Raw genomic sequence first — 22,662 nt, 5'->3', positions numbered from 1 at the left:
GTAGTAGTAGTAGTATTTAATATAAAATTAATTGCAAATTCCTAAACTAAACCATGAATTTTGTTTGTTTGGCTGCTTGGTGAAATAGACTCAATTGAATGATGAGTTGAGTGTATGGAATTTTTTGAATATACATAGATTCTACCACCTACAGAGTGCGTTAGTAGACACTAAAAATGTTCTATAGAGTCTGTAGTATATACAAAACATGTTAAGTTATGTAATGTCATTTTGATCTTGATTTATAAATATTTAAGTCATTGCTTCCCATAAAAGCTTATGAACGAAATTTTAAATGAAAACAGAATCATAATTTTCATTCTATATAAAAATAATCGGTCGGTTTCTTAGTAGTGACCGTCTAAGACTACAGTCTGTCTTCTTTACAAGACTCTTGAGTACATTTATCAATTTTTTAGGACTGAAGCATCGATGACTGAGAAAGTGAAGTACTAATGGTGTGATTATTGAATAAAATTTAAGTTCAGATACCACATAGAGTACTCAGAGAAAAAAGTTGCTTCGACATAGTTATCTCAACTATGTTTACTGTGAAAATGTATTCTTATCAAATCCAAATAATTGCAAATGTTTGTAAATTTAAAAAAAAATGCTAATACAACATTTTTAGTTTTTTACAACATATTAAACTTACAAACAATCATTATTAATCATTACAACAACAAAACAACTTTTGCCATACACATTTTTTTAAATAATTTAAATAATTCTCATTTGGTTTATAACATAAAATCAACAATGTTTTTTTATATTGTTATCATAATATAATTTTTGATCATAATGTTATCATGTATAAAAATGTTATGATAAATAAAAAAATATTGCAATAGTATTTGATCATAATATGATATTTTGAAATAGTTGTAATAACCATAACATGTTTGGACTACAATCATAAATTTAACCATAATATATTGCTTTTAGATCACGTTTGTCACAATCATGTTTTTTTTCTGTGCATGATCAAAAAAAATCTTTATTTGATTACACCGTACAACAAATTGGGAAAAATTGTTGCACACATGAGCAAGACCATATACGTTTGAAACTACATACTTGTTATAGTTAAACTACATTTTTGGTTTTTTTATTTTCTGATCGTTTCTTTCTTCAAAAGGACTTTAAAGTTTGAAAGGATGAGTAAATATAAATATGAGTAGTCTAGTAGGTCAATATAGGTATCGATTGAAAGAGGAGAATAACAGTATTTTTACAAATAAAATAGTTTTAAAATGTTAGAATAAAAAAACTAAAAAATGTCCTTTGAAATTTTAATCCTTTAATATCCTTATTTTCTATAGTCAGTTTTTTTTTAGAAAAAAATATATGTTATATTTACAAATATGGAGTTGCAGAATCCCAAATTTCATGTCTTTATCTTTATTAGTTCTTTGTACTTTGACTACTTCTAACATATATCCTAATATATGGAGGTATTTGCAGCCGTTACGACTCTTATCTTTAGATAGTGTTATCAGTATACACCTTGAAAGGCTATATACAAACATCGGAGGTGCACGATCACATAACAGGGAGATAATAAATCGATAACTTTGAGACGCTAATCCCTAGATAGAATGTCATGGAATTAATGTTGCACCAATAGAGGTTTATATATTTATCAGAGGCCTGAAGACAATAAAGGCTATATCAGATCACAAAATTAAATATAAAACTTCCTGAGATAAGTTTTACATCATATGAGAACCAGGTCGCTCGAAAAAATTGGCAAAGAAGAAGCAAATGTGTTTGTTATAAAACGAACTGAACTCTAGAACGTAAATTTGCCGAAATCTCAAAAATGTTCGTCGTAACGAGGGTTGATATAGAAATATGGGAAATAAAATTCCATAAGGTTACATGAATTAAAGAAACAATAGAAGTATAATCAACTATACATGATAGGACGTGCGGACGAATGTAGATCATACATAGAATCACTTTCTTTGTCATCGAGGTTTTTCACTTTTATTATACCCTTCACCTTCGAAAGAAGGGTGTATATAAGTTTGTCATTCCGTTTGTAATTTCTATAATATTATTTTTCGACCCATATATTCTGGATCCTTATAGATAGCGTCTGTCTGTCCGTCTGGATGTTTGTTGAAATCAGTTTTTAGAGAACCCCAGATATCGGCGAGCTCCGAATCTTCAATAATTCTGTTAGATCGCAAAATCGGTCCATAAATAACGGAGATATGAGCAAAAATCCTAGACAACCTCTGAAAATTTCATAAAAAATTAAGATTTTTTATTCATGCTAAAACATGGCTAGAAACATGAAATTAAGTATGTGGAGCCTGGCTTAAGTTAGAAGCCATAAAAGGGAACTTTGTGGTACTTTTTCGTTTTCCAAAGGGTACTTTTCGAATATTCTATAATATTGAACCTAGAAACATGAAATTAAGTATGTAGAGTCTGAAATAGGTGAGAACCCATTAAAATGAACTTTTGGGTACTTTTTAGTTTTTAAAAAGGTACTCTTTTGAATTTTCCATAAAATTTAATCTAAAAACATGAAATTAAGCATGTTGAACCTGAAGTAAGTTATTTAAAAGAAGACTTTTTGGTACCGACTGTTTTTTTTAACATACCGTGGTGAATGAAGGGTATATACGATTCGGCACAGAACTCTTACTTGTTTTATTCTCGATTTTTAAAGAAAAGGCTCAGGAAGCTGAGTTTCTGATAACATTGGCCAATAACAACTACATAATGTACTATATAAGACATGGCCTCTTATTAATCTGAACCAATCCGATCAAAAAAAAAAAAAAAAAATTATGAATATTCTAAATTCTTCAAGGACATAATAATAAACGATCAATTAACCAGCTGGTTAGGTATTAATTCTTCAAAAATATGTAAAGAATTTTTCTTGCTTATTAGTTGTAATTTCAGATACGAGACCGAGTTGGAATTTTCAAAAAGGTTAAGCAGCACTGAATTCGAATTTGATAGATTTTCTTCATCACATCTGGGATTTGAGACATCGTACCCTGAAATTTGAGAAAACGCAATATTTTGCCATGACAACTTTATTAGCTTTAAAAAAGAGAATGTACATCTAATACTTTCATCTAATGCTTGAAAAACGTGAATTAATTAAAGCTGACAGAATAGGCTGTCAGATATGATATACAATATTTTATGAATTGTTGTCTTCAAGGGTTTTTTTTTTCAAACTTTAAGACACGATATCCCAAATCCCAGATGTGAACGATTTCTTAGGTCAAATTCGGATTCAGCGGGTAACAGTCCTTTAGGAAAAGTGTATTTTGGTCTTTAGGTTAAAATTTGTCGGTCTGTGTGTGTGTGTGATAAAAAGAGGCCCAACTCATAAAATGTTTTGTTAAAAGCCTCCTTCACATTATAAGGTTTTCACACATAATTTCCAATTATGCAAGATATTCGTTGTTATTTTTAATACATAACACAAATGGAGACAACATGAGACGTGTAATGTAATACCAAAGAGATTCTCTATTATTTCACATTCGAAACCACGTTTATTTCTTTGTAAAATGGATTGTTTGTAAACAAAGTTGCCGAAATCACGTGCATATTTGCTGCGAGCAAAACAAAAAAACACAATAAAAACCACGTGCTTTTGTTATTTACTATTTGTTGTTGGTCGTTTGCTGGTTGTTCATAAAAATTGTTGCTTGTTCTTATTTTGTTTTTATTTTTATTGTTGTTCGGTTTTTGCTCTATTTAGGGGAAGGTTTAAATGATTTTAGGCGCGCTTTTTCCTACTGGTTTAGATATTAAATGCGCAAGTCACTGTTTTGGTTTTGCAAACAAATCACACATCAACCCCTAAAATTATGCACTACAACAAATATAATTTGAAACGAAGAAACTAACGAACACACGAACTAATAAACGAAATGATTTTTAACTAATACTAATGAAACTAAAGATTGACAATCGTGTTTTGAAGAAGAAAGAACAACAACAATAACAAATTATTTGCTAAGGAATAGAAAGGAATGCAAAACTACAACAAAAAACTATGAATGCACTAACACACACATACATACAGCTTAACAAATAGAAAAGTTGCAACATGTTTGGTAAAAAGGGGAAATTTTCAAAAAAAAGCTGTTTCTTAAAGAAATTAGAAAATTTTGTGAGTTTTTAAGAAAAATTTTTTGATTTTCATGATTTATTTTAAAAATTTATATTTATTTTAAAAATAAATTTAGTTTTTTTAATTTTTTTTTAATTCTTTTTATATCCTAAAAGCCTGCCCCCAACCCTTGTTGTTATTGTTATCATTGTTGCTCTTACAAAGGCAGTTGATGTTGTTTTTGTGTGATTTTAGTTTTAAAATTTATAACTCTTTCTCTCTGTCTTTCTCTCTTGGTTGTTATGGGAAACCTACAAAATTTCCGAATTCTTGAATTTTTTATTATTATTGTTGTATTTATGTGTTATTGCTGTTGTTATTGTCGTCGTCGTTGTTGTTGTTTTCAATACATATATACATATGTACTATTCACTTGGCCACGAATGGCAAGTCAGTTGAGAATCTTTTTGTTTGTGTGTGTTTTTTTAATAACAAGGATGATGTTGTTGCATACAGTTACATATACTTACACATGTACACATACATGCACTACCATTCATATTCATAATGAAACAGGATTTAGTTACTAAACGTTAGCCACACGTGCAGCACGTTTTTAACGCGTTCGCTTTCTTTTCATTTTTGTTGTAGAAAAAAAAAGAACGCTTTACTTAACAGTGTAACGGATGAGTAACATAAATAAATAATCAAAAAAAATATCCGCTATTAAATATTTATCATACGCACGGTTCGTCAAAATATTTGAAATGAAAATTCTTAATTAAAGCAAAAACAAATGGATACAATTTTATAAATTACAAAGTGTTTATACTAATTTCAACAAAATAAATAAAAATTAAAGGTTTTTAATAAAGTTGTTATTGTTGTTTAATAAATGTGTTTTTTGATGTTGTACATTTTAATAAATGTGTTAAAAAAAATTAAATATCTATTTAAATGTTTTTTTTTTTTTTTTTTTTTTTTTTTTTAAGAAAACTTATAAAACCAATAACTATTTTAATTATGTATATAAATATGTGTTCTCGATGTTTTTAATTTATTTTAAATAAATTTAAATTAAATTTAAAATTTTTGTTATTTAAATATTTTTCTAAATTTGTAGTTATGAAAAATATTCAAAGTTCAAGAGTCTCTTTTATATGTGTTTATTTGTAATCGAGTTTGGATTTTTTTTTTTCAATATTTTAAAAATAAAATTTCAAATTTAAACAAAAGTAATAATATGTAAATATTATTTTTTTTTAATATCGATATCAACTTTACGCACAAAAATATCAAAGCATATTGTTTTACTTTGTTTTTTGTTAATAATACGTTAGTGTGACTAAGAGCTCCAAATCTGGCTCTATAAAAAAATCAAAAAAGCTGTAAATAGTTCCAATACTTTTTAAATATATAATGTTGTTTTGTGAAAAAATGTAAATTTTGCACATAAACAACAACAATTCATAAATAATTTGAGTACCGAAGTAAAAAATTCTATTTTTATCACCAGCTCCGTTTTTTTTTCGAAGAAATTATTAATTAAGTGGTATTTAATTGTTTGTCTGACATTTTGTTATAGTTCCAGCCATTAAGATGTTCAGATCTTTTTCGATGGTGGGCATAACCACGAATTTTTATTTTCATTAAAATCTTAATAACTTTTTTTTTTCAATTTTACATAACGGTGTGTAATTTTGTTCAAAACATATGTCGAAATCAAGTGTGAAAATTTAAAAAAAAAATCTATCATGTAAATTTTGAGAAAAATTATAATTTTATGATTTTTATAAAAAGTACTTCTGATTCTAGAACTGATTAATGGTATACGCACAATTGGGACGAACGAAGAATTCCGTAAAGCACGACGAACTAGTCGAAAAAAAATTTGTTGCGTAAATTCGTCGAATGGAACACAATTAAATTATTCGTACTGCGAATTCGTTTCAAAATTTGTTTGTTCGAAATTGGAAAAAGTAAGCAAAAGGAACAAAAATTATATTTTTGTGAATCTCCACGATTTTGAGATAATTTTAACAGCTTTAAAATTTATTCGAACATTATTTCGAAATTAGAAAATGTAAGAAATTGAACTCGAATAGAACTAAAATTATATTTTTGTGAATATCCCCAATTTTGAGATTATTTTAACAGCTTCAAAATTTTTTCGAACATTACTTCGAATTTTCGAACTTAATTTTAAATATTTCAACATAGCATTGTAGTGTCATCAAGTGTACTCCAAACTGCCAAATTTCAGACAATTCGGGCCACCAGAACTGGTTTTAATAGCTTTAAAAATTTTTCAAACTTAAGTTCGAATTTTCGAAATTTTATTTTTAGTTTTTATGACGCAGAGATTATTTTAAGACCAAAAATTTTTCGAACATAACTTCGAGTATAATTTCGAATATTCGAATATAATATTGTATTGTTATTAGCTGTACTCACAACCGCCAAATTTCAGAAAATTCGGGCTTCCAGAATTAGTCTTAAAACAATTTTCCCCAATTAATTCGTCGATCGTCTGCGTAAGAAATAGAAATAAACCTATCGCACAGTTCGTTGCGTACGACGAATTTCGTACGTGCGTATTTTCATATATTTTAGTGTGTTCTATATTTGACGACGAAAATTCGTTCCGAAAAATTCGTCGTTCGTCCCAATTGTGCGTATAGCATAATTCTACAGTTCTGATTACTTCTACAACTAGTTTTGAGGACAATTGTTGTGTTTCTAAAGTATTTCTAATAAGTTCTTCAGCAACAGTTATACACTAGTTCATTGGAACGTATAAATTATGGAACTTGTTTAAATATATTCAAAACATAAAATTAATTAACTTCATTTCTTTAAATAGAAAAGGATTTTACATGTGAAGAAATAATTTCTAATATTTGAGCGAAACTTAATTACATAGAATAGATTATTAAAAAGTGGAAAATTATAATTTTGTTTATAATAGTAAGAACAATATTTTCAAAAAGCAATACAAATGCGTCCAGTTTTCTTTTAGCCGATTAACAGATTAATTTTGTATTATCCGATTATTAACCGGCTTACGTTAAAAAGTGGAATAATTATTTTCAAATCGTAAATTTGCGATAACCGTATATTGCACTATGGATCATAGAACGATAAAGGGTGTTGTAAGAAATTGTTATCAGTATAATGGACAAATACAATAACATTATTTATGGCAAATTCAAGAACGAAGTTTATGTATTAAGCAGGCCAAGGATTTTCATGCAAAAAATAAAAAATTAAAAATATGCGCTTATAAAATGCGAAAAAATGAACTAAAAATGTAAAAAATATGCACCAAAAAATATTTCATTGTAAAGGTACATATTAATAGTATCCAGATCTAAGGTTTTTGTATTTTAAGGACTACTTTATGTAATATAATACCATTTTAACGGAACTACGACCTGTAGAACGACAAATATAAAGACTAAGAAAAACTTTAAATATCTGAAAGTTTAAAGCTTGATAGAAATTCTAATAAAATTTGGTGAATTTATTTATTTTTGAATATATATTATTTTTCTTCCGATTTTTATTATTTGATGATGTTTTTAAGTGAATTGTAGACAGATGGACAGACTCAGAAACTGAGACTGAACCGATACTTTAAGGACGACTATTTTGGACGCACTATTGTGGTTTTAAAAATTAAATAAAACTATGTAAAATTGTCTTTCATTCGGAGTAAGACGTCAAAATAACGAGAATATGAGTTTTTATACAAAACTAACCATAAAAAACGTTCATAATTAAAGCGCACTCTATGAAATAAGTTGAAACAATAATAAATGCAATTTTATTTGAAGTAACAAATATTAAGCAGTTGCCTTTGGTTATTTTTGCTGAAATGAAATTACTATTTAAAAGAATTTTAAAAACATTTTTCTGAATATTTTTCGGTTAGCACATGTGTATGTCTTAGCATCCTTTCTCTTGGCCTATTTTCTTCTTTTAAGGATATAAAAAATTTTTAGTCACTAAATTTTAACCGTTTGTAGAAAATATGATGATATTTTTGGGACTATTTAAACATAGGTCTAGTTGAAATATTAAAAATGCTCAATGCTATCCTGAGAAATTTAGAAATTTTGCATCCATCAAGGGAATATTCTTATATAATATTGACTAAATTGTTATCAAATGTTTATAAATTATTTTATGATTGTTTAATTAACGATTGATATCTTCAGAATTTAGATGTACAAATTGATTTTAAAATGCTAGAAAATGAATTTGGTAAAATAAACCCAAAATGTTCGTTACACTAAGGCAACTCAATACCAACTGGTACCAAAAGGTTTAAGAAGGTTTAGTGACAGAAGTATTTTATAATCCCGAGATCCAATATTGATGTACATTTAATACAAGAATATTTTATTGCCAATTTGATGATAAATGCGCTATAATTTTGAATCAATAATTAAGGACTTGTTGATAAATATTTTCTTGAACACTTTCTTTTAACATTTTAAAATAAATTTTTAATTAATAGTGTTTTATTGAACTGGACTATATGCTTTAGTTTGCTGCAAAAGAAAATAATAATTATTGCAATAATGTGCGTGACAACTCACATACATATGTAACAAACTGTGATTCGTTTAATTTAAAACATTTTAAGAATTTTCATATGGGTAAACACAAAGATCTTTCAATCTTAACTATCAAATAAGAAAATATTTATTTAAATAGTCTAAAAACGTTTATCTTATTACAACATAACATGCGCTTTATCGAGCCCTTCATTTCGTTACTCTACTTTTTGTTATATATTTCATTTAACATTGGATAAAAACTGAGGTAACATTCCGGTATGTGACGGAATTCGAACAATTTGAAATCGATCGATTTGAAAAGGTATGATGAATTTGAATTTCTTGCAAAATTCTACAGATAACAAAATACTTTCCATTTAAGAGAAACAATTTAAAAAAAAATCATAAATTGTATGAAAAAACGCAAAAATTGTATGTTTAATAAAACAGAAAAGATTTTTGTCGATTTCATATCGTTTCGATATGAAGAATGAATTTTACCACATATCTTATTAAAACAATACAATCGTTATTAGCACCAAATCGACAGAAAATGTTAAAGTTTTTTAGTAATTCCAATAATTTGTTTTACAATTTTAAGTAATTAACCAGCAAAAATTGTATTAGTTCCACAACTAGTTCTACAACGCCTGATTATAGCCTGTACTCGTTCTGCTTTGGCGTTGACACCAATGATTTTTGTTTGAAATTGTCACCTTTGGAACTGATTCTAAGGAAGCATTATGAAGTCGACCCTCATTCTTTGAAACGGTTCAGGAACTAGTTCTTTAATCAATGATTTTTGTTCGAAATTGTCAACCTCGGAACTAGTTCTAGGAAAGCTTTAGATAACGTATATACTAAATTAATTTAAAAGCTGTTATTTTTTTTTTTCAGCGGACTAGCATTAATTTTAAGAAATTTTAGGAATTATTGATGTTGTACCAATTTGATTAAAAAAACTCACGTAACAATGTCTTATTAACTTAATATTCAGAATCATTCTGTCACACGTATATTAACAAAACCAGAAGCTAACTTTCCATTTTTCAGGTACAATTCAATGATATTTTTAAAGCTTTATAGTTCAGTTGAATGCAGAAATACAAATATGAATGCGTTTTCTACTTTGATAAAAATAAATTAAACAATTTTAAATTTTTTGACCTTTTTTTAATTGATTCTAAGAAGTTGTTTCGAAACTAGTACGCATTCCAATGAACTAGTATTGTAACATATATAATTAGTGCCAATGAACCATAACAATGCTTCGAACAACGGGTTCCAGAAGTAATGGCGACATCAATATTTTCAAGGTTGTTCTTTAAGAATCTGAAGTGGTTCTATTTACACTCGCTCTAACTAGTTTTTAATTTTTCCTAATATTGAACTGACACAAATCACTATCGATCGAGAACAAAATTTACAACGAATAAAAATTAATATAATAATATGGTTTAAATTCATCGAAATTTTATAAGGATTAATCCTTGTATTACACAATTCTATTGCAAATGAAAGTGAGGTAAATTCTTTAGATTTATTTTTATATTTTAAGTAGAATTCAAGAAAACAAATTTTTGAAAACTAAATTTATTAAAAAGAATAAATATAACATGGTAAATTTTCCTAGCGCAAATGAAAAAGGTGCAAAAATTTTTATTATTTTACATTGTTGTAATATTTGCATTAAAAAAAACAATCTACTAGCAAACAATTTAACCATTTCAAGAGACTCTTGGCCTTAATTTACTGTGTACATTTTCCACTTGTTTTAAGTTTAATTTAATTTAACACTTAAGTCTACAAGTATGTGTGTGTGTTTTAAATGGTTACATTTCTTTCTGTGTGTGTAGTTGTTAATTTTTTTAATATTCAATGTCTAGAAATTTTAATTTTGTTTTTGTATTGTTTATAATCGATGTGTTATAAGTGTATTTGGTATTTACTTATGTGTAATTTTTATAAAGTGTTTATAAATAACTTAAAACTAAAATAAAATCTTTATAAACAGACTTATATGTATGTTTCTTAATGTGTCTTAAATGTTTTTTTATATTATTTTGTTAAATTTATAAACATGTATGTGTATATTATAAAATGTATGTAAATAAATGTGTATATATACATATATTATCAATATAATGATATCCCTCAAATAGAAAAACTTACTTATTGTTAAAAAATATTTTTTAAGATTTTAAAGATCGGGCTCTCAACATAATTTTAACTGGTTTTAATTGAAGTTAATATTATTTGATTAATATTACTTTTTGGGTATTACATAGTTTAATCATATTATTGTAGAAAATGAAATTAATAATAGTTTTGTTATTTATTATAAACATATTTATGTTTATTTGATATTTTCGATCTTTTGAATAATCCAATTCAATTGGAATATTTTTTTGGCTTAAGTTCGACTGTAGTTAAAATTATGATATGTTTATTTGAAACCATAATATAATTACTGAGTCTATGATTACTTGAATCTATATGTATGTTTCTTTTGAAATCATAATGTGGATATTGAACTTATTATTACAATTTATTATTACTTAAAACCCTAATATGATTACTTTCAACCACAATCTGAATATTTTAGACGATGTTGTTACAATGATCTTATTAGTTCATAATATGATGTTACAAAAAACACATTATGATTACTAAAATAGTATTATGATGAAATATTAGGACTTTATTGTAACCATAATATGATACCTTATAATACTAATAATGATCATAATATGATAATTTTTGAGTCATAATATGATGTTACAACATCACATTATGATTACTAAAATAATTTTATGATGAAATATTAAGCCTTTTTGTAATCATAATATGAAACTATCATATCATAATATGATAATTTTTAGTTCATAATATGATGTTACAACATCACATTATGATTACTAAAAGAATATTATAATAATATATTAGCACTTTATGTAATACGATACCTAATTATACTAATAATAATCACAATATAATCATTTTTTATACTAATAATTCTTAATACTAACCGTAATATGTTGCTCTTCGATTATGGTTACTACAACCATATTTGTTCTCTGCGCGAAAGATCTTTAAAATAATACCTCTTTCGGTCGCCTTATTCCTATAATCATTTATGTCTTTGTGGTCAAAGAGAGTACAATCTGCATTGATCGAAACAAATAATAGTCGAACTAAACAAAGTCTAACCTTTAAGGCAGATGAGTCATTTTTTTCATATTTAATAGACTGTGCAACATCAGATCAGTCGTTGTCATGATAAAATATTGCGATTTCATTTATGGAGTTGCATTCAGTATAGATTCCCGGCGATGTACTGGCCAGATTTCTTCAGCTCATTGAAACTGATCCGTTTCTATGGCAAGTAATGATTTGATTAAAAAACTATTTAAGTAATGACTTTAATTCTTGGTATTCAAACTGTTTCGTTGACCTGAGCCATATTTCGACTTCTGTTTCAAGTTCATCACAATTAAAATTTAATATTTGTATTATCTTTGGCGCTTGTAAATTAACAACATAACTTTTTTTAAAGAAAATTGGTCCCACTAAAGTTGTATCTTGAAAATGACTTGACATAATTTAACTTCTTTTATTTTTATATTAACACTGTTATCAGTTCCAAAACACAAAAAAAAAACAAATCAGTAGCATTTCTTACAGAAAACAAAATAAAAATGTAAAACAAATTATTAACTTAATGACAAAATAAATATTTACTTAACTATGTAGTAGTAAAAAATATAAAATAAATAAGCCAAGAATGGACTAGATGGATGGATGGGTTGGCATTTACAACAGAATTTTTATAGAAAAATAAATACAAATTTACAATTTACCTTCACTTTATGTCGTCTAGTCGGACATGAAATGCAAACACATATGTTTAATTTAGTGGTCGGCTGCTATAGTAAACAGGGAACGAATGTTATCAATTATTTACAAATAAAATATTTAAATTGTGCAGTCATCTAGTTTACATTTAAGTTTTTTGTCTTTTTTCTCTTAAAGCCGATCACTGTTTTAGTTACTTACAATGTATGTCACTTATTTGTGACATGTACTCGCTATTTATCCACTTTTTTCTGTTTTTTTGTAGGACAATTTATAGAAAAAACATTTCATTCTTAATACGAAATTTGTTTATATAGTAAAGCAACAATAATTACATTGAACAAAATTATTTTATTTTATAATTTTTTTTTCTAAAATTTATCTGATAAGATTTTGCAAGATTTCTTTGGTAAATATTAAAAAAGTTTAATGAAAAATTTTAAACAAAAAAACTGTTTATCTTGACATTAAAATATTTAAAAGATTTCAATGTTTTTTATTTATACTTTTTCTAATTATTTAAAATCATTTGGTAAGAGACTATTAAGATATTTTAACAAATTTTTTTTAACGAAAATGTAAAAGAAAAATTTAATTTTAAAATATAATTAAAAAAAATTGTAATAGAAAAGGGAAGTTGGAAGTTTTCGTTATCACTCTTGACATTCCCGTCTAATAATTTTAAGGACCAGAATAAAAGAGTTAGAAAAGGAATTATCATACAGCACCCACTTGTTTAGATTTATGATTCATTGTCATCACGCTTTTACAACATTGCCAAATAATCCCAATTTTCCTTGATCGATGTTTCATAAGAGGTTCTTTCTCTCTCACTAGTTCAACAAAGATTTCAATTGATAATTTATGCAAAAGGCCTTGCAGCTTATGAAGACCATAATGAGGCTATAAATTACTCGAATACTTTGGGTTCCATTATATTTACATACTCAGACCTTTTCACCAAAGAGATAAATGCACGAGGAAAATACGGTTTCTCCAGTCTCCACACAAAGTGTTTACAATTTTTCAATAACATCAGTTGTCAAAGTATATACATACGTTGTCAGACAATGCAACGTTTTCAATCTTGCAACAATTCGTTGCCGAAATCTAAATTTTATACTCACCCATTGTCTAAATGTTAACAACCATAGTAAACTCATTATTGACAACGGATTGATGATATTGAGAAATTATAAACACTAAGTGTCAATTTGGTACCGTCTGTGTATGAAACATTTCATAATAATACGAAACCCCATACATATTTAGCTTTCTAAGAGGACATCTACGAAAATTTAGATAGACTAGAAACAACGTTGACAACGGATTGATATTATTATCAAATTGTAAACACTTTGGTTTCAATTTAGTACCGATAGAATATACAATCTAGGCAAATGACTAAATGTTTTTCATCGTGTTTCTTCATGGGCCTCTTGTAGTTATTTATTCTAACATTTTTATTTCTATTGGTTCCAATATATGATTCTAGTACAGTCCAAACTTATAAATGCGTAAGATGTATCATGTCTCATACTTATGAGGAATTTTTTAGAAGACACTCCATCAAGTCTTTGTGACTCTATCTTTGGGTGGTTTTTTAATTTTTATATGGGAGAATCGCTTTAAATATTACTCGATCCCTAAACTAGTGAACTATCGTTTTCTCAATTCAAGTCCTTTTTTTATTAATTACAAAATAAAACTAAGTTTTTCATTGCAAAAATTTCCGGAATTAAGAAGAGAAAAGCTCTTGACGGGACAGTTATTTATATCTGATAAGTGAGGGTTAACAGATGCTAACAAAAACTAAGAGATGATAATGATGAGCATCTTCATTATCATCTTTACTATTACTTGCATACAATGATTATTGTTTATCTTTGTTATCTTATAAAAGAAAATAACTGTTTTTTTTTGTGAGAATTGAATATAAATTATTATGAATACAGTGCACTAGAAAAAAATTACAACACTTTTGAAATAAAATCTATTTTAAACTAGAAAATGTTCATTTTTACAAAAAAATGAAGTGAATTAAATAAATTAACTTTACGTTTAAAAATTTTATTACTCACTGTATCTTTAGTTTGTACTTAGTTTTAAGATAAACGAATGAAATGTATTCAAATTTAAAGAAATGTAACGAAAAAATATTTAGTTGTATAAAACGTGTTATTGAAGTTAAGTCGCACGTTTTTTTAGGTTTTAGCGAATCACAATTTTTCAGAGCAGTTTTAATACTAAAAAATAAATAGAAATACTAAATGTTTGAAAAAAAGAAATTTAAATAATATCTAAATAGCTAAACAATTATGTAAGCTATCAAGTAAATAAACATACGCGTTTCTAATTTTTATTCGCAAAAGAAAGTGTTTTTTTTTGTGAAATAATTTGTGTTTTTAACCAAATAATGGCCGGCTATCGTTCCCTACCGTTGGCTCCTGTTTCTGCCACAGCCATGGCTGCGGTAACGGCCCAGCCGAATGGACCGACCATGTATCATCATCAGTCTATGACGGCTATGTCAAATAATGGTATTATCTATCAATCGGCGGTACACGCCTCAATACACAGTTTAAATACAGTACAAAATCAACGCTCAACTACTCATCATATTTTAGCTACAGCAACGGCCACAGCCGCAGCAGCAGTAGCAACAGCTACGGCCCGGCAATATGCTGCAACTGGTTCAGCAACAGCGCCACCGGTACCACCACCACTACCCACGGCCTCCACCACCCACCTAGGACTGGGTCATCAGCAAGCCCAGCAGCAACAACAACAACAGTTACAGTCATCACAACAAAATTCGCACCAGCATCAGCAGCAACAACAGCAGCAGCTGGTGCATCATCAACAACGTTCGGTTATGCAGCAACAGCAGCATCAACAACATCAACAACACTTGATGGCTGGACATCATCCTCATCATCATTTAGCCCAACATCCCCATCACCCGCATCATCATCACCATCATCCCCATCACCCGCATCATCCTCATGCTCATCAACAGATAGCCCTGCATCAGAATCTCTTCTTTAGTGGTACCAGTTTGGCGGGACATGCTCATCATCGCCAGTTATTTAGTCACATGCAAAGTGCCATTATGCCTCTGGGTGTTAGTAAGTACACATATTTTCTTTCGATTTTTTTTTTTGTAAACAATTTCAAGATAAAAGTACTACAGCCATGGAATTTCTCCATAATTTTTCATATTTTGGGGGATTTTGTCAAATAAATATTTGTTCAACTTGTCACAAACTAAAAACTGTGTCACAAATTTGTTTTGTAAATATTTTGGTACAAATTTTTGAAATTCTTTTATCTATGTTCATGTTTTTTTATTTCTTTGATTTTTAATTAATCATAAATATATATTTAGAAAATATTTCGTAAATCAAAACAAGCCCATCATGAAACCAAGTGTTTACAACTTAAAATTATTCGGAAGCTGTTTGTTCTATTCTATTTCATCATAATTTGTTATTTGACTTTAATCATTAATACTTAATTATACCCTACAACACTCTAGTGGGGAGGGTATATTGGATTTGTGCTGATGTTTGTAACATAAAAAATATTCGTCCTATACCCACCTTAGTATACCAATCGGCTTAGAATCGTTTTCTGAGTCGATTAAGCTATGTCCCTCTGCCTGCCTGTCATGTAAACCTTGAGCGCAAGGTACAGGCGACAATTTTCAAGATAGTTCAATAAAATTTGGCACATACTCTTTTTTTGGCCCAAGGACGAAGCCTATTGAAAATGGAAAAAATCGGTCCACTATTTCTCCTAGCCCACATGCAACCGTATCCACCGAATAAGGTATTTGGGCTCCCAATTAAGTTAAATGTTATTTTATGTGAACGAAAGTCTGCAAATATGAGTTTTTTGAAGAGGATGTTATATGATGGTCAATTATAAATTTGGAATCAAATAAAAGACCATCCCTCCTATTACAAGGCTGTGTTAAAATTTGAACCTCTTTAGTTATTTTTCAGTACTTCCATGAAGTAAATTCTACTTCTTTTTTGCTTCTTTGGAAGTTCTTTTTTTTTTTTTTGCTGGGTTACTGTATTCTGAAGGGTTACATGATGGGGGTTATGTGAAATCATCAACCGATATGGCGCATTTGCAGTACTAATCTGTATCAATAGAGAATATTTGTGCAAAATTTTAGCTGCCCAGCTCTTCGAACTCTATTGTGCATTCAACAGACTGACGGTGGACATGTCTAGATCGCCTTAGAAAATATACTTAAATATACACTATGGCTATAGTTTTTCAACTGGGACTATGATCCGTATTTCGATATGTTATACGGAATAATAAAATCAATACACAATCGATGCATCCTTCAAAAAAAGTATACCAAAGTTAATTCTGTGAAGGAAAGGAAACACGATCTTCCACGATCAAATTACTGAAATTCGAATATTAACACTGATTTTGGTTTTGATGATTTGCTGATTTGAAGAAAGTTGAGTAAACGATGTAGTGATTTAGATGGATTATATGGGTAGAGCATGATAAAGTGAGAACAATTAGATAATATTTAGCCCTTTGTGACTCTCTCATTAGGGTGATCTTTCAATGGTTCCACGGAGAATCATTAAGTACTTAAAACTAATTTTTTATAAATAGACCATAGCGAAGACGTTATTCAAAATACATAAGAGTGTACCAGGACACATAACATTGCTCGACATTATGATTGAGATAGTCTTAGGCCCGTATTCAGAAAGAGAAATGTAAAACAATATTTGAAATTTTGTATGAAAAACACTAAGAAAAACTTTTCCTCTTTCTGAATTCAGGCATTAGTCGGATGTTGCCGTTATAGGAATACTTGCCTAGCATGTATTCCTTACATCATTTGGCCTTACATCATTTTGCATAGTAAACGACTTGAAGTTTGATTTTTCAGTCGCCATTTCCTTGACTGTATTCTATGTCTCGTGTTACTACCAGTCAGAATCATACCTCCAAAATGGTTCGACTTACCCAGTCACAAGTTTGGGAAATATTAACATTTTTTTAAAGACCGTTGTTGGAAAATATTTTTTTAAAGGACGTTGTAAACTGTGATTATGTTCTAAAGCAGAGTTTTGGCTGAAGTGGTACTGTACTGGTGTTTGTACTATAAAGTTCGTGAGATTGGCTTGACAATTGATAATATACATAGTAATTCGTAGTTGATCTTTTGCACAGTGGTCGTAGTATAACCGTCTTAACGTTATCAATTGTCTGCATGACAGCTTTAGTTTGATTCATTTACATCTTTTTGCATTAATCGCCTGAGAATCCATTACAAAAGTCTTAGAAAATTAAACTAATAGGATATCTACTGTCAGATCAATTTGAAACTAGAAAAAAGTTTTTTTTGAATTACGTTCTAATTTGGACATATATTTTCACTGGTTCACAAAATTTGAAAATTTGAGAACCGTATCTAAGTAACTTAAGTCCTTAAAAAAAGATTTACCCATATAAGTATTCAGTTTAAAATAATACCACAAGCAACATGTGACATCTTTTTTGCAACATAAATATTTTTTTAAATAAAACATACAATTACAAAAGTCTTGCAGTACTGAGGTACTAATCTATGTTCTAGTTTGAAAGATTTTCGGAAGATAAAATGCTGCGATTTCGATCAACTGAAGCGAAAAGATCGGTAATTGTCACAAACGAGATTATAACATATAACAAGTTTGAAAAGAATTGAAATCTTTGATTGGAAATAGGATCTAATGTTAATATTAGCTAAGTCTGCCTTGATGTTGAGACAAAAGGACGAACAAACCTTAAAATGTTTTCGGAAGATAAAAGGCTGTAAGAATATTTGTGACATTTTGTACAAAGTCTGGTTTGTGAGACTGTTGGTCTTCAGGCCAAAGAATATTTTTTTGTCATGTAACACATATGACTAAATTGCCGTAAGGAGGAGACGTATCTTAATTCAATTGTCCATCGATTATAGTCGATGTGTAAAGAGTCAATTGTCACCTCAATCGGTAGGGCCCAAAACCCCCTTTTTTTGGAAAGTGTGTACTACGAATTTTAACACTCTTCCTTTAAAATCCTTTACAAAAGTACGTTGGTTAACAAAAAAGGAATCGACACCATCAACAACTAGAAACAAAAAACAGATTTTCAATAGACCACAGAAAATGATTGCAACCGTTAAACAGAAAGCAAAAAAACGAAAATTACAAAAGAAAGGAAAACAAAATAAAAGTTATGCTTCTTCTTTATCATTTGTTGTTTTATTTAGATTTTTTCAATTGTTGTTTTTATTGTTTTGATTTCTGTGTTGACTTTTGCTCCATGTGTGTGAGTGTGTGTGTATAATAGGGTTTTGTCATTAAATTTCCCTAAAAGTCTGTCTATCCTTCCGTCTTTAACGTCGTCAACATTACCGACCATAAGTCTGTCTGTCTATAACTTTTGCAAAAGTCTTCTTTATTTTGTTGTTTGGTCTCACTATATACATTATATTATTTTTTCTTTCCTTTAAATTGTTGGTTGATTGTGTCGATGTGTCTGTCTGTATTGTTGTTGAAATCGTTTTAGTCGAAATATGTTTATTTTTTTTTCCTTGTTGTATTAAACATTTATGTGAATATAAGTGTATTTGTGTGTGTGTGTTAAGGTGTCGTGTGTTTTCAACACACTAAAGAATGTTGCAAGACAATGTAAAGTACGCGTTTATCCGTGCGGTAACGATGTGTGAATTACAGGAAAACATTTTAAAATAAAATGTAATGAAATGGAAGAAAATGTCAAAGCAGTCAGTGAAATAGATTTACAGAAAACAATCGGCTACGTTCATACGAATGTTGTTAGAAAAAAAGAGACTTTTTAAATAGTTGTCTTTTAAAGCAATAAATAGGAACCACTTTTTCGATCGGGTTACTTAACATTTTTTTGAAACAAGTATTTCAATTACAAATACCATGTTTATTTGCATACGTTTAAATTTAAAGTAAATAGATTTTGTTGAGAGGGAACATGGGGTTATATAATTATCTCCACAATCAATACATTTATTAGCATTCAGACGATATTATCATAGAACATTCTTTTAGTTATTTTATTTTAATAACTTAGTTATAAAACATTAATAACTGCGCACCTTTCCACCACTTCTATATTTTTATACGCTCTGCAGTCAAAATAGGTAATTTTTAAAAATTTTTGTACATGGTTCTGCTGGTCCAAATAGAAGAACTTTGCTTTTACAGGTTGAGCTTTTTTGACGACTCACCAATGCCGGTGGCAATTTCATTCGGTCCATGGACAAGTACTTTACTTGAGCTATCTTATCTTTTTGCTGCGCCGTTGCTTAATTTTCTAGATGCAAAATCATCGCTTCCCTTTTCAACTACATAGATGGAAAAGCCTCTGTTGAGTCGGCAATATCATCTAGAGACGTTATTGATAGTCTGAAATACGAATGCATCCTATTAATAGAAGACTTCTTTTTACTCAAAGAGAACTCAATGTCGTAAATCTGGTATAAACAGTGCAAACCCAGAATATAGCCGGACAAAGAAGGAAAATTCAACATTTAACCGAGCACACTTCTCATTCACTTGACACCCTCATTGTGAAAAACATTCGACACACTCACTATAGGTATACGGTAGTCACTTCTAGACTTAACAGTGTATCAGTCTATAAAATCATAGCTTGTACCGATCGAGACAAGACAAAGTCCTCTACTGTAGGTATTCTGGTTCTCAACCTCATGTAAGATCATTCCAAAAAAAGACCGAGTATATATTTTATCATCACCAGTTTATACTACCGGCAGACTATAGATATCAACTCTTCCTCGGGAATACAATAACAGCAAGATGAGGTAAATACCCTTTGGGGAATCAGTTAGTCCTTCATCTTGACAATTATTCCAAATTACATTATGAGAAAGTTTTATTCTTCTGTGTTGGACTGTGGCCATCATTCGACCACAAAATTTGTACGTACTTGCAAAGTTTGTATCGAATACAAGACTTGCAAAATAAAATTTCGTTTATATCAGGAATCCGAAATGACATTACTTGGTATCTTCTGATAACTCATCTTGTTTGGAGATTAGACCTTTAAAATTAAACAGGTGGTCCATACTATAGTCTCGAATAACAACTTTGTTCTGAGAACCACCAGGAATGTGATCGACAACACTTATGAAAAAATGATTCGGGGGTGTATTAATCAATATGTCTGGAAATTCCTTTAGACTATTGAGCATGGTTAGATGTCCAAATTAAGTATTACTCCATGTTCCAGTTAAATCTAATTTAGTTTGTTTTAAAATTTTATAATGACGAAAGGTCCTTATAATAATACTTTGCACATTTTAAACAAATTGAAGACCATAAATCGATGCGTGGTGAATATAAAAATTTTACTTGAAACAATTTATTGCAAAAAAAAGTTATATATTTTTCTACATTCTACAACAAATAACATGAATAACCATGTAGTGGCAACAAAAACAATCTTAACAATGCCAATAATAATGTAATTAAAATGTCACCGTGTTTGTGTGTAACAGTGTGTGTGTTCTTACACAACTTTTTCAAAATTTAAACAAAAACTTTTGATTGTTTTTATTTTACTTTCAAGTGCGTCTTTTTTTAAGTTGTTGCTGTATGTTGCTTCTGGTTTTTCTTTTATAAGCAACACATTTTTAACATTTAAAAAGATATACACATTAGGGGAATATATTTCAAATGTTCAACATTTAAAATGAAACGGATAACAGGAGAACTGTTTATGTTTCTGATTATGTCCAATAATTTCGAAATAAAACTTTGCTATTTAAAATAGATTTACTGAAATATAAAAAAGCCATCCTGATCGTAGCCTGGCTAACCCGACGAATTGACTTCAAACCAAATATCCATAACGCTAAGGTAATGATATATATTTTATAGAATTAAATTATGTGTCTTATGTAAAAGAGTCAATGCGGTAGAGGAAAACTTTATCCGATTTGTTTAAAAAAGTGAAACCTTAATATATTTGTGTGTGTGTGTGCGTGGTAGAAAATTTTGAAAAAGTTTATTGTATTAAACCCCCACTAGCTATTTAACATACACACACACAATTAAACATGCGAGTTTCCTACTTAATGTTTAAAAGCCCAAGTACTACATGTGTAGATTTGTTTGTAAAATCCATTGAAAATGTGTCTCTTTTATAACCCATTATAATTTTATATATATTTTTTTTGAATATATACAAACATATAAAGTATTTAGTAGATTTTTTTAAGGAGTCAATGTATCCCTTTTTGACAATGTTGTTATCAAATGTTGTTGCTGTTGTAACAGCCGAAAATACTTTCGACTGCTGCAACTGTTGTTGAGTTGACTATCTTTGACCGAGTATGACTCTTGTCCTTCCGTAGCGAAGATCCAATTGTCGTAGGAATGTAATTGTTACTCTAGTGTCTCGAGTAATCTGACAACAGTCAGTGCAGAAAACCAATTTTCTGCACCTTAGGAAGTTATTAAACCTATTAGTAGTAATCTATTGCAAACTCAATTTCCCATTTATGTATGATCGAAGTGAAGTATGATTGTTGATCAATTGCTTTTCTACGAAAACTCTTTCATAACTAAACATAATTTGTAAGACTTCGTATTGCAGGGCATTAATAAACGTATATCTGTGTGTATATTTATGATTGTATTGTATATTAAGTTGCTTGTAGAAATGGCTTTGAGACAATTTAATGTGTTTGTTATGATGTTATTGTGTGTTTATTTGCTGTTTTTGTTTTTATTCGTTGTTTGACTATAGGGGGCGCTTAATTTCATACAACAACGACTAAATATAATAAACACACTAAACTTTTACATCAGATTGTTAAAGGAGTGGAAAATTAAAAAAAAATTTTCATACGATTTTCGAAATATTGCTTAAATAATACTTGTTGCCATAAAGAAAAAATAAAATAATATTACTCATACGTATCGTTGTTGTGTCGTTATATTTGTAACTCCGTTAAGTACAAATTTAGATTTTATAAACATCTTTGTTTATTACAAGAACTTAGCAATATTCTGGGTATATTCATTATTTTTATTAATATTATTAATTTTCCTATTTTCCGTTCCGAACGTAATA

At 28.8% G+C, this 22,662-nt stretch overlaps 1 protein-coding gene across 4 annotated transcripts in view; it reads left to right on the top strand.

Annotated features, from left to right (window-relative positions):
- The window catches only part of LOC111689096 (calmodulin-binding transcription activator 1), a 117,792-nt gene that overhangs the window by 32,434 nt on the left and 62,696 nt on the right, over window positions 1-22,662 (top strand). The window contains exon 1 of one of the 4 annotated variants that reach the window (XM_046953843.1): window positions 14,816-15,641. The exons of the other annotated variants lie outside the window; for them this stretch is intronic. Within the exon in view, the coding sequence (XP_046809799.1) occupies window positions 14,930-15,641 (712 nt within the window). The 5' untranslated portion in view covers window positions 14,816-14,929. Of the gene's footprint in view, window positions 1-14,815; window positions 15,642-22,662 lie in introns of those variants that run through there. 4 annotated transcript variants of the gene reach the window in all.

Source organism: Lucilia cuprina, chromosome 6, assembly GCF_022045245.1.
Source record: "Lucilia cuprina isolate Lc7/37 chromosome 6, ASM2204524v1, whole genome shotgun sequence".
Classification (NCBI taxonomy): Eukaryota; Metazoa; Arthropoda; class Insecta; order Diptera; family Calliphoridae; genus Lucilia; species Lucilia cuprina.
Note: the sequence above shows the minus strand (reverse complement) of the source record. Positions and strands in the feature narration are given on the sequence as shown.